Source organism: Megascapheus bottae, chromosome 11, assembly GCF_031878675.1.
Source record: "Megascapheus bottae isolate mThoBot1 chromosome 11, mThoBot2.hap1, whole genome shotgun sequence".
Classification (NCBI taxonomy): Eukaryota; Metazoa; Chordata; class Mammalia; order Rodentia; family Geomyidae; genus Megascapheus; species Megascapheus bottae.
In genome coordinates this window covers 9713144-9739169 of record NC_143519.1, presented here as the reverse complement: position 1 = coordinate 9739169, position 26026 = coordinate 9713144, and the positions used below count along the sequence as shown (strand labels likewise).

General features: G+C 50.3%; 1 protein-coding gene across 3 annotated transcripts in view; it reads right to left on the bottom strand.

Annotated features, from left to right (window-relative positions):
• Positions 1-595: 595 nt before the first annotated feature.
• Positions 596-26026, bottom strand: part of Stk24 (serine/threonine kinase 24) — a 70179-nt gene continuing 44748 nt past the window's right edge. For all 3 annotated transcript variants that reach the window (XM_090341943.1, XM_090341941.1, XM_090341942.1), the window contains exons 3-11: positions 20084-20140; positions 13032-13140; positions 12713-12870; positions 9029-9214; positions 6839-6984; positions 5305-5428; positions 3825-3893; positions 2613-2749; positions 596-1576 (exon numbers count right to left, since the gene is read on the bottom strand). In XM_090341943.1, the coding sequence (XP_090198069.1) occupies positions 1540-1576; positions 2613-2749; positions 3825-3893; positions 5305-5428; positions 6839-6984; positions 9029-9214; positions 12713-12870; positions 13032-13140; positions 20084-20140 (1023 nt within the window). In that variant the 3' untranslated portion in view covers positions 596-1539. The remainder of the gene's footprint in view (positions 1577-2612; positions 2750-3824; positions 3894-5304; positions 5429-6838; positions 6985-9028; positions 9215-12712; positions 12871-13031; positions 13141-20083; positions 20141-26026) is intronic.

Here is a 26026-nt window from a genome sequence, read left to right as displayed (position 1 = left end):
ACCCAAATCCACTCAGATCTCTGTTAAGTCTCGAAAAAATTAGACTTTGTTGAACAAATCCAAACAATAACCACCCACCCATCCAACCACTCCAGCTCGGGCCTGTCCCCTCCCAACACGCCACCCAGGCATATCCGCCCACAGCAGACATCCGCTCTGCCCAGCTAAGCTGCCATCCATGCATCCACAAGTGCTCAAGACCAACTACTCCAAGAGGTACCACCAGCAGCACTGACGCACATAAGACTGCACCAGTGCAAGACCCCTTCCCTCTTCCCACCAACCTAGTCCCCCCCCCCTCAACCCCTACGCCGCTGTGCTAACAGCAGTAGCCACACTCCTCTAACACTTCAGCAACCATCGAGGTCCCAGGCAAGAGGTACAACAATTCCACAAGCCCCAACACCCAGCCACAGTGACCAACCACACGGACTGCATAGTGAACTAACCTGGACAAGGAGCATCTTGACATCTGGGCACTTTTCCCTGGAATCTTCTGAAGTGACCACACACACACACACACACACACACCTCCAACCACACCAGCAGGGGCCCAGTCCACCCTGCAGTCACATTTCAAGAAGAGTATGCAAAATAAGTGTTATAAAATTTATTTGTGTAAGCATCCAGACACTGGGGGGCGGGAAAGGTGACAGGTGACTCTGCTAGGAGGTCCAACAGAACATGGCGTGGGAAGGGACAGTGCGCGTGGCAGAATTCCACACGAACGTTCGGTGAGAGTGCTTCATCTGGGAGAAACTTCAACGTAATAATTTAAAGCTTCATGAGACAAGATATGTTCCAATTTAAAACACTAAGAAGTAGTACCATCAATGACAAAGGAAATCAAGTTCTAAGTGTACCAAAAGGGATAGAGGGAACTCTGCACTGGCCGAGGTACACAGAGGAGTGTTCTAGAAGAGGGGCAGGTACTATTATTAATGGCAAACCCTGCACATACAAAAGAAAACCCAAATCACTGGTCACAGAATTCAAAATTTACATGTAATAAAGGCAAGGCAATAGACTCAAGTTATGGCCTGTCAACTATTTACTCCACAGACAACTATCTACAGAAGCACGTGGCCAGTGTGCACACAGTGATTCCTTATGCACGCCGAAGGGTCTCGGTAGAAATGACGCTATATACAAATCTGTACACCGACCACCCAGCGCGGCGCCTCTCCGGGGAGGGCCATGCACAGCGGGTACCTGAGGTTTCACGTCTTAGTCGCCTATTGCAAGCCCAAATATACATTTCAGGGTTTCTTTTCATTTTTAAAGAGACTTTCCTTGAATATATGTGCACTATGGTTAAAATTAAAAACGATAAAAAAATAAAATAGTTGCTTGAAGGGGCAGCCCCTCCCCACCCCGTCCGAGGCTTCGTCTGGCTGGGGCTGGTGAGGACGGGCGCCTGCGGCGTCCAGGGCTCGGCCCTCCACCGCGCCTCTTCAGTACAGTCGAAGGCCTTCACTGACTTTAAAAAGGAGGAGGATGAAGAGAAAAGGAAAAACACAACCCGAGCCCAGAGGCATCTCAGTGGGATGAAGTTCCTCCGCCACCTAGAGAGTATCTAGGGAAAACAAAGTAAGAAATCCAACTGAGTTACTCTTACGCCAATTCATACAACAACCAGAATCTTATTTCTTCATAGAAAATTATAAGTCATTTTTTTTTTAAAAAAAACACCCATCTGAAGCAAGTAGCTACAGCTTCATGAGTGGATTCTAGAAGAATCACCACTCCTGCACACAAACATCGTAAGGCAGCAAATTCGGGATGGACCAGATTTCGGTAACAGCCAGCCATCCAGCCGGCCAGGGGTGCCCCAGTGAGGGGGAGCTACCCCCTAGAGTGGTTTCAGAAACAGTCCCAGGGAAATCACATCATTTCCACACAGACCCCCTTTTTCAGATGTTTTGTGATTAGACCAACGTTTACATCTCTGAAGTCCAAGGACTGTGGTTCAAGGCCGGTCTAGCTTTGAGTCTGCCTTCATGAGGCTCAAAAACAAGCAAGGCATGCCACTAACGGGAGGTGACTTGGTATTTTCCTTCATGTCTATAATTTCTATGTTGCTTTTTGTGCTAGAAGGGGAGCAGTGAGGATCACTTTAAAAGCATGTTGGTTCCTCAACTGCCTCAAGATTGGAGTTAGACAAAACAATCTGTATTTTTAATCCTCAACTTTAAATGTTCAAGCTAAGCCTACACAGGCAGTGACCAGGTGGGGTGGGACGCCCCCTGCAGGCCATGGCCAGGCTTCTGGGCAGGAGTCTCAGCCTCTAGTGTAGCCTGCTTATTATCAGGCCACCGCTCTGAAGCTGGAGCATCCAGTCTGGACACTGGACTGCAAAGCTGGACTGCAAAGCCAAAACCCAAATAAGCACTTCCACGTGGAGGAGGGCTTCTGCTGCCCAGCAGGGTGCTATGCAGACCTCTAAAATCCATCGCGGACTCAAGAGCTGCCTTCGATGGTTCTCCCACACAAGCCCTGAAATGGCCGACTGGAGTCTGCAGCGAGTTAAGCTCGTGGTCTACAGACTGTGGGAGCAGACCAAGAATGAAGAGCCTCAAGGGACACGAAGACCGGGGCCCGCAGGCAGGTACCTCTGCAGCCGCTGCACGAGCTGGGCCACCATGGTGTCGGAGATCCCGGGGCAGGCCTCTTCCGCCAGGTAGATGGCTCCCCGCAGCTCTTCTATGGACCCTGGGTTCCCCCCACATGCCTGGCTCTTCTCTTTCAGCTGCAAACACACACAGAAGGACTGGCGTGACACAGGTGCACACAGAAGTACCTGCTTTGTAACCACGTGGGCCCTGTCACCACTGCTTGGCCACGGAGCACAATAATAATGGCCCCAAAGAACTCTGGGGCTGGCATGTAAATACGGGGTCACAGCTGGGCCTGAACTGATGACTTCCCCAGGCCTTCTCCACACTGGATTTGGACAGGCATCTCATCCCAGAACAGCGATGCCAGCCCCTGACAGAGCTCCTGGTTGCCCCCGGCCACACTACTGCCAGGCGCTCTAATGCAAGCGGCAGCCCTGGATCCTGGAAACCCCGTGCCTCACCCCCAAGTCCCTACAGGGTGCACCCACGTGTGGAATGGCACCCTGAGCATGGTGGCAGAGCCCGGCGCCCTCAGGACAATCCCCACCCATTCACCCGGGGCTCTGCGCGATGTTGCAAACATGTCACTGTCACAGCAGTGTCACCCCGAAAGCCATGCTTGCCTCTCAATCCGAATGGGGTCTATGGATGGAGCAACTGGACGGGCAGGGTGGGGAGGGCCCGCGGGTGCCGGTCCTCCCGCCTCTCTGCAGCTTCCCCAGCCTAATCCACCCGTCCCAGCCTCCATCCACACGTGGGTCTCGAAGGAGGGAGGGAGGGAGGGAGGGAGGAGGGAGGGAGGGAGGCAGGGAGAAGGGGCCCCCCGGGGCCAGCCTGTCCTGACCCACCAAAATGCGTGTCCACTGCAGGGGGTGGATCCCCAGGAGCCCCACTGCCAGGGCAGAGAGCCGGGGACGACGACGCCCGGACCACCACACACACGGACCGGGGAGCCAACGGACACGCGTCTCCTCCTCACGTCACGTCACGTCACGTCAAGATTTCCTGGGCTAGACTCGGAAAGCTGCCCCGCCATTAGACAGCTGTCCCGGGGAGCGCGAGTCTGCCCAGGAGGAACCTCACCACGAGCACCCCGCTGACTTGCTGGGCCTCTCTGTGGCTATTCCCACGGGCACTGGAGACGGTGCCACGTATGTAGGGACCTGACCCCCACTTTGCTCCCCAGAAAGCATTCAGGAACCTTACCTCTGCAAACAGCGGAGAAATAATCGTGGACAGACACTGAGAGAAAGGCCTCTTTGGGATGTCTTTCATCTTGGGACAGAAAAGAATAAGCAGTGAGCAGCAGGCACGCGCACACAGGGAGCCACTCAGCAAACCTCACCCCTGCTGATGCCCACCCCCACCTCTCTCCCGGGCAGGGGGACAGGCTCTGCTCTGCTCCACGTGCTCACTGCCTTGCACCAGGCTACAAAAATTTGTAATCACAGCCGGGTGCTGTGGCTGTAATCCTAGCTACTCAGGAGGCTGAGATCTGAGGATCGCGGCTCAAAGCCAGCAGCGGCACAAAAGTCCATGAGACTCTTATCTCCTATTAACACCAGAAAACCACAAGTGGCGCTGTGGCTCAAAGGGTAGGGTGGTAGCCTTGAGTTGAAGAGTTCAGGGACAGTGCCCAGGCCTAGAGTTCAAGTCCCATGACCGACCAAAAATAAAAAAAATTGTAGTCACAGGCAACCTCCACACAGTGGAAGCCCAGGGTGGAAAGACAGCAGCCAGCGTGGTCTGTGGGTGAAGCCGTGCTGTGGCTTCCTGCCGCAGGGTCCCTGTGAAGTACTCTGCTGACAGGGCAATCAGGCTGGCTAGTCTATGTGGCTGTCAGATGAGACGCCCATCTCCCACTTCACACCTCCACATGAACACACGGCCACTAGGCCACACTGCCTGACATCTTTAATGAGTACCAGTACTAGGGCTTGACTTGGGTGCTGTCCCTGAGCTTCTTTCACTCAAGGCTTAGAGCTCTGCCACTCTAGCCACAGAACCACTTCCAACATGTAGTGGCTACTTGCAGAAAATACTTTCATGCACACTGGGCCAGGAGTTTGGCCTAGTGGTAGAGTGCTTGCCTAGCATGCACGAAGACCTGGGTCCGATTCTTCGGTACCACATACATAGAAAAAGCTAGGAGTGGTGCTGTGGTTCAAGTGGTAGAGCTCTAGTCTTCAGAAAGCCCAAGGACAGTGCTCAGGCCCTGAGTTCAAGCACCAGAAGTGGCAAAAAAAAAAAAAAAATAGCTTCATGAACTTTTCTGCCAGGCTGGCTCTGAACCATGATCCTCAGGTCTGCGCCTCCTGAGTAGTTTGGATTGCAGACATGAACCACCAGGGTTCAGCTTTAATAAGATCTTAAATACAACTTGTAAATTTAGACAGTTATAAAACCAATTCATCAACACTAAATGTTACGTAATTCCCCAAAGCAGTATATGCATTTACGAGATCTTTAACTAAAACTCTGGCATGTTACACAAGCAGGCAGACATAGGTCTATGCATGGACGCTCAGGCCCATAGCCTCCACCACTAGGTAGGGGGCATGGGGTGGAGGAGGCAGAGCCTGGCACCGCAGAGCAGGCCAGCACCCAGAATCTCAGGCCTCCAGGTGCCGCCATGGGCTGCTTCCAGGGCGCCCTGGGCAAGGCCGGCGAGCAGCCCCAGGAGTACCTTCTTTCTTTCCAGCTCCGAAGGCTGCAGAGCTCCATTCTCCAGGTTCTTGGGATCCTTCTCCCGGATGGTGAAGATCCAGTCTCCAGAGTCGCTGCCCCCGGATGCCTGGCCGTCCGTTTCCCTGGGGCAGAGACCCCGCGGGGGTGTCAACCGAGGCCAGCCCCAGGTAACAGGACCAACACTCGCTGCTCAGCCCCGGGTGCTCCCTCTGGACCCACACGTCGCCACAGTCCACCTAGCCAGTCCCTCAGGACTTCCCACTGTCTCTCTGTGCCAGTGGCATCTGCACCCACGCCTCCCGCGTCCTCCTCCTCAACCACCTGCCTATCTTGCGCTGGCCTCTGCCTGGCCTTGATTTTCCCCTCATGTGCCTTTTCCTGTCAAGCCTGAAAGCACATGTTCCTTCCTCTCCTGGCCACGCTCCTTTCCGTGACAGCCCTAGATGGCCGCCTTCCATGCCTGCCAACACCCCAGCCCTCTGCCCCTTGCCACAGGGGGTGCCGTGTGGTCCCCAGCCCCGCTCATCACCCCAAGGCTGTGGTGGCCCAGTGCCTGGGCTCCCCAGCCCACTCAGGTCTGGCACCTGGGACTGGTTCAAGGCTGGCTCTTCTCGTGTGCCACACAATGACAACCTCACTTGTCCTCAGGGCCTAACAGCCGGTGAGTGACATGTGTGCGCCTGCCTGCGTATGCATGCACCGGCCCTGAGGCTCAGTCAGAGACCCCCCGTCTGTATTCTCCGCTTCACTGTCTGGCTGTGCTCCATGCGTCCATGACCTGGAAAGTCGTCGTCCCCTTCTCCACACCCAGGAAGCAGCCCCAACTCAACGAGACACGTCAGACATGGCCTCCCACTCCTTGTCATGGCCACAGTACCCCACGCTGCCCAGACCTGAACCGCTTCCCCTCCTCTGCCCAAGCCAACTGCCACATCCCAGATCTCACAACCTCCCTTGCTCCCCTGCTTGCCTCTCTTTTGCCATCACCACAAGCTGCCAGCTCATCACCTCAACAACCTTCAAAGTCAGTGGTCTCCATCTTGGCTATAAAATGGGATCTTCTGGGGACTTTAAGAACCATTCTGCATCTGTCCCAGAAGTTCTCACCATGTCTTGGGGGGGGGGAGGGTTGTGAGCTCACGCTGGCATGTGGCCATGCCGTTCAGGACAATAGGCTGGCACACCCCCACCCCCGCCCTTCACTCTCCAGCTCACAGAAAGAAGCTGGGTGCGCAGCCTGAGCCAAGCGTTCAGTGTAACGTCCACAACACAGCTCTGCCATACCAAGAACCTCCCAGAACACCAACAGGGAAACACAAACAGGCCTTCATATCCCTTCAAAAGTACCTTCATGTCATGTACTTTAGGAGTCAGTGTTAACAAGTTCTGTCACACCACTGCTATTCAAAGAATCTCCACTGAAGGCTCCTACACAGGCCCCTGGGTGCATGTGCCCATCACCACAGCCCCACCGGACCCATGGGAGGGACGAATGAGACATCTCGCCCCCCATGGAGTGAGCAGGGACTTACGCATCCGAGTCCTCAGAGCTTGAGTCGTCGTGGCTCTGCTCGGCCTTCCACCTCTTGTACCTGTCAATCAGCTCAGTCAGATAGGAGGTTTTCTTTGCATTGCGGATTATAAACTTGTGCTTCAGCAATTCCTTAGCAGTGGGTCTCTGAAAAACACACACATGGCCAAAGAGTGAGCTAAAGTTTATTCTGACTCTACCCCTCCTGTGCCCAAAGGACCAACTCCGCCTCAGAAGGTTACACCGTGAGACTTTTTATTTAGCATTGGGCTCGGATTCCAAGCTTTTCCTGAGTCCTCACGCTTTACTCAGGCTGAGACTTGAGTCCCAGAATAAACCTCACACTCAGTTCTCAACATAGCTCTAACCTGTCCACAGCGCAAGAGGAACCTCTCCTGAATTCAGAATCTCACAGGACACGTGACAGAGAACTTCCTAGGCTGGTGGGTAACAGCCAGATAGGCTGAAGTGGCGTGCCATCCACACCCAGCAGATGCCAAGGACAGGCAAGGCATAGGGAGGGAACCTGCCCCATGCTGAGGCTGCGAGGTCCCCGCTCATCCAGCTTAGAAAGGCAGCTCGGCTATGAGCCCAGGGCTATGTCCCCCTCACCATCCCCAAAGCTTGGCACAGCTCCAGCCAAATGGCACAGTCTTAATGACACTGACTTCACCTTGGAGGACAGCAAACCCACCACTGGAGCCAGCCTACCAAAACCCCTGGGTGTCCCTCGGGGACAGACGTGGGACACAGGGTCCATAAGATGTACCTAATAAGCCAGCCTGTGCCTCACTCCAACCAGGAGAACCTGGGCACCTCAGTAATGGCTGCTCCCGCCCACTGACTCCCAACACCCAACAGGGCCCATGGGCACAGCCTGCAGAGGACTGAGGTCCAAGGCAGGGTGGCAGGGTGTGACCAGGAGAGCGCCTGATGGGACACACACAACTCTCCCTGGATGAGGTGCCTAGGCAAAGGCAGAGCTTCTTCAGCACAAAGGCTTCCCCCACCCCACACCCCGATGTCTCAGTAACCAAGAACCCAGAAACCAGGGCAGCTCTCCAACACTCCCCCTCCCAGGTGGCAGGGAAAGGCCACAGTCCCCTCGTAACTCCTTCACCAGGACGGCACTAATCAAGGAACTAGGATGCTCTAGCCAACCTCAGCCCTCACCACCCACTCCGGTTAAGACAAGGGGTGTCCTGGCCTCTCACTGGCTATGCCAGAAGTCAGACATAAAACAAGGGCATGAGGTACGGCACCAAAACACAGGGTCAGCTTTCAGAAGTATATCCTGATTCCAAGAGAAAAGCGAGGTAGAACCGGATGGCAGTCGGTGCCTAGGCTCTGCCACGCCGACGGCCAGGTGGTCGGGGGGGACCTATCACCCGTACTGCTTCACGTTCGTTTCCTAGCACATACAAACTAGAAATGGACACATTAAAGACTAAGTACCACTGTTTTTCAGACTAGACATTGCCATTACTAAAAATAGCTTTATCTGATCTTCCTCTGTAACTATGAGTTTGTATGTGGTAATAAGACTATTCAGCCGAGCACAGTGGCTCACGCCTATAATCCTAGCTACTCAGGAGGTTAAGATCTGAGGATCACGGTTCAAGGCCAGCCTGGGCACTGAAGAACTGAGACTCTTATCTCCAGTTAATCACTAAGAAATAGGAAGTGGAGCTGTGGCTCAAGGGGTAGGATGGTTGTCTTGAACTGAAGAGCTCAGGGACAATGCCCAGGCCCAGAGTTCAATCCCCATGACCCACCAAAAAAAAAAAAGACCACTCTTCATGCTCATGAGCTGACAGAAAATCTAAAATAAAATAAAATATTTAATATTTAAAAGGTAGAAATGAGGCGCTGGGAGTTTGGCACAGTGATAGACTGCTTGTCCAGCATGCATGAAGAGCGGGGTTCAATTCCTTGGTACCACACACATAGAAAAAGCCAGATGGTGCTGTGGCTCAAGGGGTAGAGCTCTAACCTTGAGAAAGCCCAAAGAGAGTGCTCAGGCTCTGAGTTCAAGCCCCCGAACTGGCCAAAAAAACAAAACAAAACAAAAAGGTAGAAATGACAATAAAAAACAAATTTGCAATTCAAAGAAAGCAAGGGAAGTTGGAAGAAGAAAGCTGTGTGGGACAGGGCTGGCACTGGGTGGCGAGGGGACGCTGTGCAGACTCACAAAGCTGGGCTCCTTGTTCAAACAGGCTTCCACGAACTCCTTGAGGGGTTTGCTGTAGCCTCCCTCCAGCGTCGGGGGGTTGTTCTTTGGAATGAGGAATAAAACCTTCATGGGGTGCAGCTCGGAGTGGGGCGGCTCCCCTTTTGCCAGTTCTATCGCCGTGATGCCGAGGGACCAGATGTCTGCCTGCAACACAACAGCAGCTTTAGGTGTGGACACGGACTCAGGCAAGCCACTGCCTAGGAAAAGAAACCCGTCTGTCAATGTACAGCTGCCGTTTTGGAAAGGGCACTTGTGCATGATGGAGGTGTAGACAAGGTGCATACCACACTGCCTAGAACTTAAATGAATCAACAAATGCTTCGGATACGCACCGAGTGGAGATATTAACAGAGCTGCCACTGTGTAAGTCTATCACAGCAATTTAAGAATTATTTAACATTTTGTCACACAGGCTGTGTTCATCTGTTGCCATACTGTATTTAAAATAATCCATCAAGACACACTGCCCTAGCAATCGGTATGTAAAGGCGTTTTTCACTCCACCCTGACTGCGGTGTCTGCATTACAGGCGCCCTGGCTCCCAGTAGCGCCACAGGAATGCCTCCCCATCAGTGGACCCACACTTCTCTTCTGAAGCTGGATCTGGTCCTGGGGTCTCCACGTAGCCCTGAGACCAGCCAGAGGGGCAGGGCTGCCAGGCCAGGCGCTCAGAGGCTGGCAGGTCCCTGCCTTTTCAACTCACTGTGGATTAATCAAGGATGATGGATCATTTTCTTTTTTTCTTGGTGGGGCTTAAACTTGGGGCCCAGGAGCTGTCCCTGAGCTCAAGGCTAGAGCTCTGTCCCTTTGAGACTCTTAACTGAATGAAGAGTCTCCTGAGGACTTTTCCGCCTTTCCGGCTTTGAACCACAATCTCCAGATCTCAGCTTCCTGAGTAGCTAGGATTAAAGGTGTGAGCTACCTGCTGATTTTTTTTTTTTACTGTCATGTAATAATTAAGTTTTCTCTGTGAGAGGAGCCAATCAGGATCCTCACATGCCAACTGACAGGAATCCTAAGCTCTTTTAATTGAGAATAATCCATGTGCCAGTCTCCTTATTGCCCTTCTTAGCTTAATTTTTCAGATAGTGTCTTTTCCCCCCTCAGACAGCCCCAGACCACAATCCACCTACTTTCTCCCAGGCTCATACCCAGATTGTTCTTTTACATGGTCTCATTAACTTTTTTTGCCTGGGTGGCCTCAAACTCTATAGTCATCCTAATCTCTGACTCCCGAGTAGCTGTTATGAAAGACATGAGCCACGACACTCAGCTGACAATAGTTTTTATACAAGCTCATGGCAAAGGCTACAAGGGCCACTGCTCCATAAACAGGCATCAGCTCTGGGAAGGGCTTTCCTGCTCAGGCCTTTTCAGGCAGCCATTCCTGACAGCAAAGGGCTTTTGCCATGGTAGCAGGGAGGGGACGGTGTTCACCATTCTAAATGCTCAGAACAGCATTGGACACCAAAACGAGCTGGCCACAAATGTGACAAAAAACACAAGCAAAATACAAGCATGTGCATTTCCTAGTCACAATTCTATGCTACTCAAAGTGAAAACTGGTTTTAATAGTTTTATGTATATGACAATGTACTATTTAGGACACAGAAATGGAATCTAGAAGCACGAAAGATGTTTATGAATATTAAATACCAATGCACGGTTGATCTAAAATATCCAACACTGCACCTGCTAAGAGAGTCTAGTGTCATTCATCTCCTCGCTCCCATCTCTCCTGGCCTCCCTGTTCAGGCCTGAGATGGGGCACGGGAGGCTGGGGAGGGAGGTGGGCAAGTACTCACCACCTGTCCAGTCTGACACTCAATCTCCAATAAACCAGGAAAAGGCTGAGCTGGAAGCGCAGCCCAATGGCAGAGCGCTAGCCAAGAAAGCTCAGCAAGTTTGGCCCTGAGTTCAACAATCCCTAGTACCACGGAGGAAAGAAAAAAACAAGCTGGGTTTGAGGCATAACCCAAGTGGTAGAGTACCAGCCATGAAGAAGAAAATCAAGTGAGTGCAAGGCCCTGAGTTCAAGCCCCGGTAAAGAAAGGCAGGGAGGAAGGAGGAGAGTGGGAAAGGTGCGGCAGGAGCCTGTGCACACGGGCCATGGCAGAGCAGCTCATCCACTTCTATAGAAGAAGAGACTGCTCTGATGAGTTCAGAGCATGGGCTCCACAGCCCCCTCTTCCAAGCCAGACATATGTGCTTCAACAAATGAGGAGACAGATGAACACCCACACTCCTGCTGTCAAGTGACACAACCCCAGGAAAAGGGCTGCAGAGAGGAGACGCCACATGGAGGTAAGACATCACACACAGGGCGAAGACGCCACCAACAACCAAGTTCACTCACCACAGCGGAGCTAGCTAGCCAGCCCTGGGCATGCTGCTGGCTCATTGGAGGCCAAGGAGAGTGGCTGCTAAACTGCAGCCACTGCTACCATTTAAGAGAACCGGGGACACCATGCCATCGGCCACCCTGACAGGGTGACGAAGGACGGCTTATAACGGTACAGGTCCTAAAGAAGTTTCTTCATGCGTCACACGCTGTTTAACAGGTGAGGGATTCACACACACTCGAGTTTCTGGTTCCATGCATATGTGCATGCATGTATATTGAACTCAGAGCCCGGGCACTGTCTGTGAACGTTTTTGCTCAAGGCTAGTAGACTACCACTTGAGCCACAGCTCCACTTCCAGCTTTTAGATGATTGATGATTTAATTGGAGATATAGACTTTCCTGCCAGAGCTGGCTCTGAACTATGATCCTCAGAGCTCAGCCTCCTGAATATCTAGAAATACAGTCAAAAGCCATCAGCACATGACCATGAAGTTTCCATTTTTTAAGCCACATGCCAGGTGTGCTCACACACCTCTGTAATCCCAGCACATGGGAGTCCACAGCAAAGAGGATCACCTGGGTTATCAGCAAGACCATCTCAAAAAAACACCACGTCAACACACTTAAGTTCTTTTCTTTTTGCTTTGAGGTTATTGGCTCAGCAAAGGCTCTGTGGATCCTGATGTGTTTTGAGCGTGTGGGGGCCTGAGAGGAGTGGATTATGGGAAAGTAGACACAGAGACAAAGAGAATCTAACTAGAGAGGGCAAGGCAGCTGCAGAAGGGATGAGGAGCAGCTTCTGGGAATTCGGATCTTACCTAAGAACCAAAAATAATGCAGTAGGAGGAAACGAGAGAACCCTAGTAGTCTGCGCCAGGCTGCTCTCTCCCCACTCTGCCGTGGCATCTGTGGGTCTCTCTCATCTGCCCTTTCTACAGTGACAGCACTCTCTCTAGGCCAGGCCCTCGTCCACCTGGCTGGGCCTCCCCTCCTTCCTGCTCCCAGCAGGAAGGACACAGGCAGTGGCATCTCAGAGGGCGTCACTGTGCCCATCCCACACCTCACGCTACGCCTTGCGCCCTCCTCACACACGCTCCTGTGAGTGCGTGCCACCCAATACACGCAGGGCTAAAGCAGGACACTCAATGATGCTGTGGGAGAAAGAAGAAAAGTGACCAAGGTCACACAGTGACCTTCAAGGTTGGGCTACTGAGGTGCCAGCCAAGAAGGCAGCAGGTGAAGAATGAAGAAAAGGAGAGAACCCTCTGGACCCGCAGGAGTGAAGCGCTCCTCGTACCTTGGAGTCATAGGCGGACTGTTTTATGACCTCGGGCGCCATCCAGAACGGGGTGCCCACGAACGTGTTCCTCTTTATCTGGGTGTCTGTCAGCTGGCCGGCCACTCCAAAGTCAGCCAGCTTCACCTCTCCGTGTTCAGAAAGCAGAACGTTGGCCGCTGCGGAAAACAATCATGGTAGAGTGACACGGGCTCCTGCCCCGCTGCCGGGAAAGCTGGGGGGATACGTCCTCTCCCAGCCCGCGCCTGGGCTCCCTCCCGCCACGCCTGCTCCCAGCCAGCCCAGATGACTGAAGAAGGAGGAAAACAAGCGTTCTCACCTTTAATATCTCTATGGATTTTCTTCTCTGAATGGAGGTAATCAAGTCCTTTCAGTATTTCTCTTAATATGGTGGCAATCTGCGTCTCATCTAAAGGGCCAGGCTCTAGCTACCAAGAAAAAGCATTGTCACAATTACTTCAGTCATTACCAGACACAAGATCTGAGATAAGGACAATATCCACGTCCTACGGAGACAAGGATAATAAAAATGGAAACGTCTTCACTGAAAGCAGTTTTGCCTAAACAATTAAAAATCTATTAAAGAATCCTAAAGAAAAGCAAAGAAAGGGGTGGGGGTGGGGGGAGGGAAATGGGGACCAAGACATGTGAAAGGGTATCAATGTATGGGAATTAATGCACCATCTATCTGGCAAATATCATGTAACCCTTCCATTAATTACAATAAAAAATATATGAGAAAAAAAAAGCAAAGCAGAGAGAATGGCAGCTGAAGGAAGCAAGGCCAGTTGAAAATCAGTGGGGGAGAAAGCCCCTGTGCACACCTTCGCTGCAAGCTAAGCTGCTGGCCGCTCTCTGGCCAGGGCAGGGAAGCCAGCAAGGTCCAGGGCAGACTCAGTGTGAGAAGGACCGCCTGGAGACTTCCCCACCTGCCTGGGAGGCTCATGCTGGCAACCAGAAACAAGCTGGACACTAAAGCCCAGCGCAAACTTGGCAAGCCTCATGACCACGGAGACTAAAAACACAAGTTCTAGGAAAAGGAAAAGAGACTGTGGCCCACTGCTTTCTAGAACTGCACTCTTGACCTGAATTTTGAAATCTGCATTTTGAAAGCTAACTGGGGGAACCATAGCTGGAAGAGTTAGTTTCCTAACACCTTGAGACTGTTACATTGTACATATATAATGAAAACTATTGTAATTGTTCCCAGTAAGACAATAGTTAGCTCTGAAAGCTTTTATTCCAAAAAGCTCAAAGGAGGGACAGAGTTTGGCCCAGTGGTAGAGTGCTTGCCTAGCATGCATGAAGACACGGGTTCCATTCCTCAGTACCACATACATTCATAGAAAAAGCTGGAAGTGGTGCTGTGGCTCAAGTGGTAGAGCTCTAGCCTTGACAAAGCCTAAGGACAGTGCTCAGGCCCTGAGTTCAAGCCTCAGGACTGGCAAAAAGAAAGAGAGAAAGAGAGAGGAGAGGGAGAGAGAAAGAGAAACTCAGAGGAGTTGTTACCACTGACTCTGTGATGTCCATTCTTATACAGAGATGTAAGAAAAATGCAGCACATTGCTTGGCCCATGTGAAAGGAAAATGAAGCAGGTTAAAGAGGCTGGTTTGGAAGCTGGGTGTGGTGGCTCACGCCTGTAATCCTAGCTACTCAGGAGACTGAGATCTGAGGATCAGGGTTCAAAGCCAGCCTGGGCACAAAAGGACCTAAGACTCTTATTTCTAATTAAACTCCAGAAAATGGGAAGTGGGGCTTGGCTCAAGGGTAGGGTGGTGGGCTTGAGCTGAAGAGCTCAGGGACAGCGCTCAGGCCAAGTTCAATCTCCATGACCCCCGGGGGGGGGGGGGAGAGAAGAGGTCAGTTTGGACATGAGATTCTGTCCCCATCATTGGAAGCAAGGGGCTCAATCACACAGATGGAAGCAGGGCAAGGCCTCACAGTAGGCAGAGTGATCAGAGTAGGCAAGTCTGCTAAGTGGATTCCTCTTGCCTCCATGTATTCTCTATACTGATTTCCAACTTCACAATGACTACTATACCCTGGGCTGAAGACAGTCTCATGATGTCCAGTCAGCTTCTAACAGGCACACATGCTTCACACTGCAGGAAATGCACACTAAGGCACTCCTTGCAGGTCTCCTGCCCTTGCTAGATATCCTGTGTGACACCCCAAAGGTTTCGTGGGGTCCAGAGTAGGCACACCAAGAGCCCCGCCCTTCCCAATCCTATCACCTGCACCAAGGTCCTGTGCTGCTGTCTAGTTCATCTCTCAGGACCCCCCTGAGGTCCAGGGCCATTTTTAGGGATTAATGAAACCCTGTCCAGTTTCCATTTTACTGACAATCCTAACAAAAATATTGTCTTCACATAAGGACAGCACAATATACATTTTGTTCCACAGAGCCTAATTTTTTCCAGTTTTGACCTACAGTCTCGTTTTCAAGAAATATACTGAAGGGTTTGCGATTTTGGTCTACTGGTAGAGTGTTTGCCTAGCACACACAAAGACCTGGGTTTAATTCTTCAGTACCACATACATAGAAAAAGCCAGAAGTGGTGCAGTGGCTCAAGTGGCAGGGCTCAAGCCTTGAGAAAGCCCAAGGACAGTGCTCAGGACAAGTTCAAGGCCCAGAAATATACTGAAAATGTTACTGTTCCAAAGCCCGGGGCCTGGAATATGCTGCCTGCAAGTCTGCCTGCTTCACATGTTTCTCAATGTTCATAGAATCACAAGTTCAAAATCTCAAAACAAGGAGAACACACTGCTTTCTTGCAGTGTGAGAGGGGAAACTGCTTCCTTGCTCCTGTTTTCACTTCCATGCCGCCGGAGACAATCCAGACACTCAAGATCATGCTTCAAGTCCAAATCTACATGCAGACTGGAGCAGATGGCCAGAGGGCTTGGTTTATCCACTCCCTCCCTTGTCCCTGGACAAAAATGTCAGGGCGGCCTGGTGTCACAACAGGAGAGGAGACAAGAGCTGAGGAAAACCAACTGGAAGTCTCTCCCATGCTCTGCATCTTCTTAAATGTGGCGTGAACTCTGTCCAGCGTTGGTTTACACGCCTGAGTGGAGAGTGGGGAGAGGAGGAGTCCATTCTCTGCGGATGGGGATAAAATACTCCCAGCATGCATCTGGGACTGTACATTTTAGTTGTCAACCTGGCTGGCTAATGGATACCCAGATGATGAGTAAAGCACAAAATTTCCAGGTGTGTCTCTGCTGGTATTTCCATAGGAGATTAACGTTTGAATCAGTGGTCTAAGAGAAGATCCACCTTTACCCAATGCTGGCAGTTACCAGCCAACCTGCTCAGGACCCAAGCAACAACAACAAAAAAAAAAACGGGAGCGCTTGCTCGTGGGCACCGTAACTCTACACTCTCCCACCCTTACCTCTGGGCACTAGCATTTATACCCCCCCACACACTCTGGACTAGAGGCACAGATTGAGCACACTACCAACTTCCCTGGCTCTCCAGCTTGCAGACAGAATACTGTGGGACCTCTCAGCTTCTGTAATCACATGAGCAATTCTCCTAATGAAGTGTCCAGTGAAGTGCTGAACCCACCAGAAATGGTATCTGAGGCTTGGGGGACATAGGTCACATGGGAGAACACATTCCTGACCTACACAAGGCCCAGAGTTGAATCCCCAGTAGGGAGCCCCACAGTGGCTCTCTCAACCATCAGTTCCTTGTAAGCGAGTCCTGCTAAGCCAAGAGTCACAAATTAGTATGCTTCGTCACTGCGGCTTCTGTTCAGAGCAACACTATCTTCAATGGGGAGGAGGCTTGAGACACACCAGCCTAAGCTGGTCTTGAACTTCTGGTCCTTATACTCAGATTCTTGAGTGCTTGGATTACAGGCATGCACCATCACATTTATAAAAACAGCCTGCCTTAAAAAAGAATTGTGGCCTACATTCCATCTGTGTAATGACTTCTAATTCCCTGTCCCTCTTCCTCTACCTTTACCAACCCACTGCTGGGCGGCAACACGTGGCTACAAACTCAGTTACATGCACAGATGGGACACATGCACCCTCCTGGCCTTGGCAAAGGAGCTCTGGCAGCTGCTGATAAAGGCTGTCGACTGGACGGCCACGGGCAACCTCAAGTGTGAGAAAGAAATCAATTTCCATCTTATGCAAAACACTGCTCTGAAGCCCGACAACAGCAGCTCACCCCAAAGGCTACTGATGTGCCATCTTGTTTCTGCAAAACCATGTAGTATACTCGTGTTTAAGTCTGCCAAACATTTCCGCCTGATTAAGGGACTGATTTATGTAGTAAAGGTCCTGCTTAATTAGATTTCAAGGCTGTCCCTTAGATTTTTCTGGCAACCCTGATGGATCTTTTAATCAGCTAAAAGCTCAGGCTGCTACTAATCCTCACCCAGCTCCCAGGGCCCTCCCAGGCTTGCTTGCCCTGTGTGGCTTCCAACCAGATATACTTGCCACACCCGTGGGGTATCCCCCCTCCTCACTGCAGGGCCCCAAGAGGGGGCACAGCACCTCACACAGCAGATTCCCCAGCAAGTAAAAGCCAGAAACAGTTTCTGTACAAAAACCACAGGCCTGGCACCTGGACAGCTGGACTTGAGCGATGGCTGACACAAGTGGAGTCCAGAATGCCTTCCAAACAGATCACAGTGGCAGTGTTAGAGATAGGATAGCATACAGCTACTTGACTTGTAATTAGAATATTTTTCATTTATTTTATTTTATTTTATTGCCAGTCCTGGGGCTTGAACTGAAAGTCTGAGCCCTGTCCTTGGGTTTTCTCAAGGTTAGAGCTCTACCACTTAAGCCACAGCACCACTTTCGGCCTTTTCTATGTATGTGGTACTGAGGAATCGAACCCAGGTCTTTGTGCATGCTAGGGAAGCACTCTACCACTAGGCCAAACTCCTGGCCCACAATTGTAATTTTTAAAAGAAATTAACAGACTGAGCACATTCAAATGTGCGCACCCAAAATATAGGCATATGTTACATTCATGGCTCCTAAGTGAGCTGGGTAGTCTTCTTCGTTTCCATACAAGATTCCCAACCTGCTTTCTTCTTGTTTTTTAAGTAAAAATGAATGCACCCCAGGACAGTCACCTTTCCCTTCCTGGGTCCTCAGTACAGGACTCCTACAGTCACCCTTTGATTACCAGGCTACATTTTTTTAAACGGTGTGATTCAGCTACAGTACTAACACGTACGCGCACGTGTGTGTGTGTGTGTGTGTGTGTGTGTGTGTGTGTGTGTGTGTGTGTGTGTGTGTGTGTGTGTGTGTGTGTGTGTGTGTGTGTGTGTGTGTGTGTGTGTGTGTGTGTGTGTGTGTGTGTGTGTGTGTGTGTGTGTGTGTAGAGGAGGGGGGGTGACTGGAGCCCTGTGTTTGCCAGGCTGGTGCTCTGCCACTGAACTACTCCCCTAGGCCCCTTATTTCACTGCTTATTTCTCAGACAGGATGTCAATTTCTGCTTAATGAATACTGGGATTTGACCCTATCTGCCAAGATAACAGGCATGTGTTGCCGGACAGTTATAAGAAGGGCCCAGTGAATTTTTGGGGGGAGGGGGCGGAGTGAGTGGGTAAGCTAGCCTTAGCCACAATCTTCCAACTACGAAGGTTACAGGAAGGAGCCACCTGTAGCTGTTTTTTTAAGTCTTTCATAGATACGTAAGAAGAAGATCTCTCAAAGTAATTCAAGAATTATTAAACGCTATTATTAAAATATGTCCTCTCCTTTAAGGGTATGCCAACAGAAATGGGATGAAAAGATGGAAAAAGAGCCAACGAAGGCAGAGGTCAGAAGCACGGGGAAGTGTCAGAGACAGTACGTGTGCTCCAGCGCCTGTGAGTGGGCTCCACAGACCAGTGCATCCGTGAGCAGGCACACCTTGTCTGAGTGGTTCCTTCATGGAAGGTGGGTCCACAAACAACGCCTGGTTCCTGTCACCAGGGATACCGACAGGGATGCTGTTGGCTGTCACTTACACAGTGCTTGAAGGCAAAAGTGAGGCCTCTCCATTCTCTTCCAACTGTGACTTCTAAAGTCACACAGGCATTAATTCAAATAAATTAAATTCCTGTAGCACCGAGAATACACTAAGCAGTGAGACTAGAATGGCTGCTCTTAAGGCTTCAATGTCAGAAAGAAAAAAAAAAGTCCCTGCCAACAACTTTCTATGTGCCACAAAATTCACTTAATGGCAAATCTAACTACATAAAAGGAGGCAATTTTCTAAGTCCCTGCAGTATTTCCTAAGAGTTATTAAAATAAAAATGGTTTCTGGCAATAAGTACATTTAATCAAAGGACCACACATGTATTCAGGGTTTTTCCCCCGTGCCATTACTTATATAGAACATTTTATTTTTTTCCCCTTCAAAATTTTTCTTTTGATCCTACTTTTGATAGGTTTTTTTTTTAATAGTTTATAGCAATCTAACTTTCTAAAATAGGCACATTCACTTTCATGGTTTTAGAATTCCCCTCTGCAGAAAGCTAACGAGGGCTTGGTACTACACGAAGCTTCCTCAGGGCTCCTCAGCGAGTAAAGCCGGCGACTTCCCCGGCACGTATGAGGACGGCAGGGAAAGCCATGCGCCCAGCCCCCTGCGCCACGCTAAAGCCAAGGACTCACCGGTCTAGGGGGTCTGGCTCCCGTCTAGCCTGGGGCACTGACAAAGCTGTTTTACTGCCTGGCCACCGTAGGGATACAAGGGCCGGGGGTCAGCAGCTGTGAGGTAACACGGTGGGTTTGCAGGATGACGTAAGCTGTGCTAGCCAGGCGGGTTATCTATGTGCTCTCTACAAAGCCCAACTCCAAGAGCTGTGTGATCTGACACGCAAAGCGCCTCCTACTAGATTCCACCACCTTCCCAGAGCTGATGCCAGAAACAGACCTCAAGAGCAAATGGAGAGGAAGAGCTCGCACTGGCTGGGGCTGGCACACCCATTCACACTGCCCAGGTCAGAAGAGTGAAACGTGGCCACAGGTGCCACCCTCTGCCTAACCACTGAGCTGATGACACGTGACCTCCAGCCTCCATCACCATACCATATTTGGGGGAGTTAAGCCACCAGTGGAACTGTGGAACCATGGCGGTTACCAACATGGCAGGAAATTTGTTCTAGAAAATACGTTAAGCAAATGTTCTCTGGTAAGGTCATTCCAGGCAAAATCCTCACAGCTCGATAGTTTCCTGTATGGGAACAACAAAACCTTTTAACTCCCAGTACTAGGTGAGAAACAATACATAGAAATAGCTTGGTACTTCTTTTCATGCAACTCAAAGAGGAGGTGGCAATGGATTCAGAATCATCTTTCAAAGCGAGACTACGGGAGGACAGGTCTGCATGCAAGTTACTTACCAGGTCCAGGGCGGAGCCGCCTCCGAGGTACTCCATTATTATCCATAATTTAGTATCCTGTACAATCAAAACCAAACAGAGTTACTTTCCACAAAACCAGGAAAGCTATTTCAAATAACTGAAGTCCCGCTGCTGCTGTATTCCGGATCTAGACAGTACAGGCCCGGGGGTGTGCCTGTACCAAGTGCACAGTGCATCTCAAGTGCAGGGCTTGAGCCGTGACCCCACCCCTCTGGAGGGAACGAAGTGTTTCCATCGGCCAGGTCAAGGTCGGTTATGTCCAAACGGCTGCTCCTATCCTGGGCCTGCAGCTTAGGTGTGTGGCACAGCATCTCCAGGCTCCTGTGAGCAAAAAAGATGGGCACTGCTGCCTGGCACAGATGCCCAAAGCGGCTCACTGAGTCCAAAGGCAGCCAATTTCCCACATCCTTGAAGGTACTAACGTTCTCTTCATTAACTTTCCAGAAAAGCAGGCCTGGCAATAACAGTGTCAGTGTCCTTTCAGCCCTGCCTGCTCCCCACACTGTCTTGACTGCGGTGTCTTCTGTGGCCTCTCTTGAAGGACAGAGGACCGAGGCACCGGTGTAACGTCCAGAGGCGAGCACTAGACAATCTTCGATCCATTCAGGGAGGAGCCGCAGGAGATTTTTTATGTCAGATAGTGACCCCACTGTCAGACAGTGTTGCCCACACTGTGCCTCAAGGTACAAGATCACAAGGCTAATCATTCCTTGATATCGTCCTACTGTTTGTGGTTCTTTCACTGCACCTGGCAAGTGTCCAGATCTTAGATGTGGCACCCAAAGGACTGAGAAACAGCTGGGGCACTCCACCCACCTGATACAGAAGGGGTCCCAATTCCCGTGCCTCTTCTGCATTTGCAGTTCAAGTCAGGAAAATTCACCCGCCTCCCTTCCCTCTCCTTGCCTTGGACAAACTACCACTGTTCCCAGCTCACGTTAGGGTTCTTTCTCTGTATTTTCTACTTGGCAGCTATAGAAGGTCCCTGGTACACTGGAGCTCAGGATTTTATTTTTTGATCATGGGGCTTGAACTCTGGGCCTGGGCTCTGTCCCTGAGCTCCTCAGTGCAAGGCTAGCGCTCCGCTACATGAGCCTCAGCACCACTTCCAGTTTTCTAGTGGTTAATTGGAGATAAGAGTCTCATGGACTTTTGTGCCAGATCTCAGCCTCCTGCGTAGTTAGGGATACAGGCGTGAACAAACTCAGTATTTTTTTAACTGGTCCTCGGAACCCAAGGAAGGAAACGTAAGTTAACTGTATATTCAATTTGGATAACTAATAAATGACGGCAAGTTCACGGCTAGCTGGGAGACACAGAGCCATGGCATGAGAGTCAGCCAGGCCCAGAAAACTGCCTTGAACAGGCTCCAACAGATCTGGTCTGGGTTTCAGGAAAACGAACGCTCTATACTTTCATTCTGTAACAGGCTCACTGGCCATTTCTCTAGCCGGGGCCTCCTTGGTGAAGCCACAGACCAGTGTCTTTCTGGACAACTCCAGAAATATACATTGCTTTTCTGTGAAAGGCCCTGGGACTTTTAGCCTGTACTCTTTGACTCAGATCCTATCCCTTTAATTTTCTGCACTGGGTTTGTACCAACATGATAAGCTCTGGGCAGCCTCTGCGGCAGGTGGTGTGAAGATGTCCTGGTGTTACCACAGCCTGGTGGCACAGAAGTCACACCCTGCTTCCTGGGACATTCCAAAGCCCTCCCTCCTCAGACAATTAGTTAAGGCTCTCTTCCTAAACCCCTCGTTTCAATCCAGCTCCTTCCTAATAAGATGCGCTAGGCAGGGCCCTACCCAAACACATGCCTGCCACTCTGGAAAAACTGTCACTGCCTCTCACTGACCCTGACGAGGTCCTGTGTCTCTGTCCCCACTCCCACAGTACAAGAACTAGGGCACAAAACCACATAAGAAAGACCCACTCCAACTGAAGTGGCTTCTCACCCCCATGAGAGTGTGGTGACTATGGCCAAAAGTCACCACGAGCGCATGACAGCGCAGGCTTCCCCACTGCCTCCAGTCCTTGCTTCTCCGCATTCCCAGTGCAACCCAGGCACTAGCCAGTGAGGAGGCCATCGTGAACGGCATCATGGTACCATTTTCTTGTAAGGAAAACAAGGTCATGTATCTTTTGTATCAGTAAGTAAACTTAGGACTCACTTTCAAAGATACAAAAATACACCAAGCGACACACTTCCTTCCCACACTCCAGCCCGGCTGCCCTCCACCTGCAACCTCAAAGATTTGTCTCATGACAGACAAGGACGTATCTGTAACATCTTCATCTTCTTTTACCCAGCAGGCAACATACGTGCACAATGGACAAGGCATTTGCCTTTAACTGAAGCTTCTTTAAAGAGCATTCCTAGAAATCCAGATGTTTTGGTTTTCTTTTGTTTTGTCATACCTCACCCATGCCGAACTGACATCAGGCTAGCTCTATTCTTTCATTATCAAAGCCAAGTATGTTACCGTGTGAGCGCAGAACCTCATACATGTGGCAGCTATACAAGGAATTCATCAGAATTTTAATATACTGCCCAATAACTCTTCAAGGGACAGTCTTCGGGTAACAATGGGTGTTCTAGCAAGTGTACTCTGGCATCTGGAATCCTACCTATGCAGGAAATCTGACAACTGTGTTCAAAGCCAGCCTAGACAGGAAAGCTTATCAGAATCCAGTGAACTACCAAAAAGCTTATCTTAAAAGCTTACCAAAAGTTTAAAAGCTTTTGAAAGTTTTTAAAAGTTTTAAAAGCTTACCAAAAGTTTATCTCCAATAAACTACCAAAAAGCTCGAAATGAAGCTGTGGCTCAAGTGACAGAAAGCTAGCCTTGAGAAAAAGAAACTCTTGGAGAATACCCAGGACCTAAGTTCAAGCCCCAGTAACACCACCATTCATGGCTGTTCTACTGTCCTTTAGTAAGTTAGAAACGACACAGCACATCTTTGAAAATGCAGCTTGTATCATAACGCCTCTTTTGGAATGAAGGCTGTGTGTATGTAAAGATGCTCACCTGGAATCCTAGCCTTCAAGTAGGCTGAAGCACCAAGAGCTCGAGTCCAAACTGGTCTGAATTTTTTTTTTTTTTTTTTTGGCCAGTCATGGGCTTGAGCTCAGGGCCTGAGCACTGTCCTTGGACTTTCTCAAGGCTAGGACTGGCAGATTGACAGTGAATGCTGTATGGCAAATGTAGAGACAGCAATGTCCTTCTCATGCTTTCATAGCCACAGGCTGGCTGTGACCCAGAGATTAACAGCTTCCATAGGGCCTACTCAATTTTTGCCGGTCCTGCTACCTAACCTCAGGTTCTCTCTTCCTTCCTCCTTCTGGTCACTTCACTCATCTTCATTTTCCGTACACTTCTTTTCCCGTGGACAGCAAATTACACACACATGCTGTTAGCAGAGTGAGAACAGTCAGGCTATAACTTGGGTCAAGCATACAAGCACATCACACCAACACCAGGCATCAGGACCAAGAGAAGACCTATGGCCCGTGGAATAGGCAAGAGGACACAGGCTCTTTACCCAAAGCCCAAGAGAAGTGGCAGCCACCAACAACTCCCAGCCTTCTGGCTGTCTTAGTGAGGAGACTCTGCCACCACAGCCTACAGAAACCCACATGGCACAGCACAAAGTGAGAAAGCAAAGCAAACAGCCCAACCACATTGGCTAGCTACAGCACTCTGTGGCCAGTTAGCAACCATCACCACATCTCCTAGCGCCCATGATGGCTGACCTTGACCGTTAAGATGATAAATGCCAAAGACATGAGTACTGCTCACCTCTGGATGTGTCAGAGGTATTTCCAGAGAGGACTGATCACGGAAAGAAGACCCACTTGAATGTGCGCATCACCATTCTATGGGCTGGAGACAGAATAAAAGCGGGCAGGAAGCCAAGTACCAGCGGCTCACAGCTGTGGCTCACACCTAGCTACTCAGAAGGCTGAAACCTGAAGATCAAGGTTCAATGTCAACCTGTATAGCAAGGTCCGTGAGATTCTTATCTCCAATTAACCTCCAAAAAAGCCAGATTGGGGGGCTGAGGGTCAAGTGGTAAAGCATTAGCTTTGAACAAAAAAACCAACCAAACAAACACAAAAAAACCTCAGGCTGAGGTCAAGCCCCACCCCCTAAAAAAGTGGAGGGGAGCTTATTAGCTCAGGCATGCACTCTGCCCTCCCTCCTGTTGTCCCCCTTCTCTCTCTGCTTTCTGGCTGTCATGAGGAAGCTGCTCTGCTTTACCATACCCTTCTCACCTCACAGACTGGAACTTTTGAAACCATGAGGCGTATGTTTCCTCCAGGTACTTTTGTCACCAAGATGAAAAAGTAGCACAGAGCCACAGACAGGCCTCAGAGAAAGGGGACTGGGTCTAACCAACAATGCAGTTTTGAATCCTTTTCAATAGCCGTGGTTTACCTGGGTGCCCAAGCTTCCCACCACCCTCATTTCCCACTTGGGGACCTCACTGCAAGAAAGTCTGCTCTCTGAGTACCCAGGCACCTGCCATGCCATCTGATTAAGATCTCAGCTGGGCACGGGTAGCTCAGGCCTGTATTACTAGCTATTCATGAGGCTGAGGATAAAAGGATCAATGTTCCACGCAGGACAGCCTAGGGAGGTAGAAAAGCTCAAGAAATCCTCTCGAAAATAGCCAACAAAAGAATGCGGAAGGGAAGATGACTCGTGTGGTAATACGCCAGCTGAGCAAGCTCCAGGCCCTGAGTCCAAACCCCAGTATGGGGGGAGAGGGTGATTTGTGATCACTTGTATCACACCATGCATCAGGAATTCATTCACGAATATAGGTGTTGTACAAAAGAAAATGCACAGCACAGCTATCTTATCCAAACACAGGCTTACATATGCAGGCTGCATATGCTGAGACAAAGGGAAATTCACTTAAAAATGTATTTTAAATTCTAGGTAACATCAGCCAGAACACAGCTAAATTTCTTTTTGTGGAGGTAAAATATTTAGCTTAATTGTATTTCCGTTCAACTTTCTGATAGAAAAATCTAAAATGGAGCTGCCACATGTCTCAAGGGACTTTTTTCCATTACAGAACAGTGAAGGCAGAAATCTGTCCCCATCTGGGAACAGTATGGGTGCACCTTTCACAGTCTCTTCAAAACAGAGCCTACAATTTCTCTCCCATGCCTGCATTCCCCTGTGACATCAAAGCAAGATTTCCTTGCTGATGTGTTTAGCTCAAAAAAAGTAACAAGCTTGGCTTTTCCCTGGTGGGGCTCACGAGGCCATTTGCATGTGCCCCAAAAGCACAAGGGCAAAACTTCCCAAAACAAGACATCTTGTCCATGTCTCCTCCCTCAACAGCTGCACTGTGCCAGGCCATCGGGGATGCAGCTGGTGACTTTCAAATGGCAAAGGAAGCTGAGGAGAGGTGCTGGCCTCCTGCAGCACCGAAGAGGGATCAGACCCACTGGTGGCCCACGTAAGTGACCAAGTACACTCTCACGCGGTCAAGAGGAACAAGCTTGAGCAAAGAGTGTCTCCAAGTCTAGAAGAAACAAACCAAGGCTGCTGAAGAAACGGAGCTCCTATCCCCGCTGCAGCCACAGAGGAAACCTTCGTGTACTGCTCAGGGGAAGGGGATTCTCATGGAAAAAGAAAGCAACTCCAACTGTACTGGCACCAGGTCCAAGTGGCTAGTGCTGGTCTGGTCTGAGATGAGCTGCTACGACATGGAGAACCACAGCTAGAGTCCATCAACTAAAACCCACTGGTCCCCAGAAAATTCCTCTGGGTGTGTCCTCAGACAGGCGCAACTACCTGGCCACTGTGTAAGAACACTGCCTTGTTCCCAAACCAAATAAAATTCCAACTTATAGACAGCTGGGGAATCACTGCTCAGAAGAGCTGTGCTTAGATTGTGCTTATA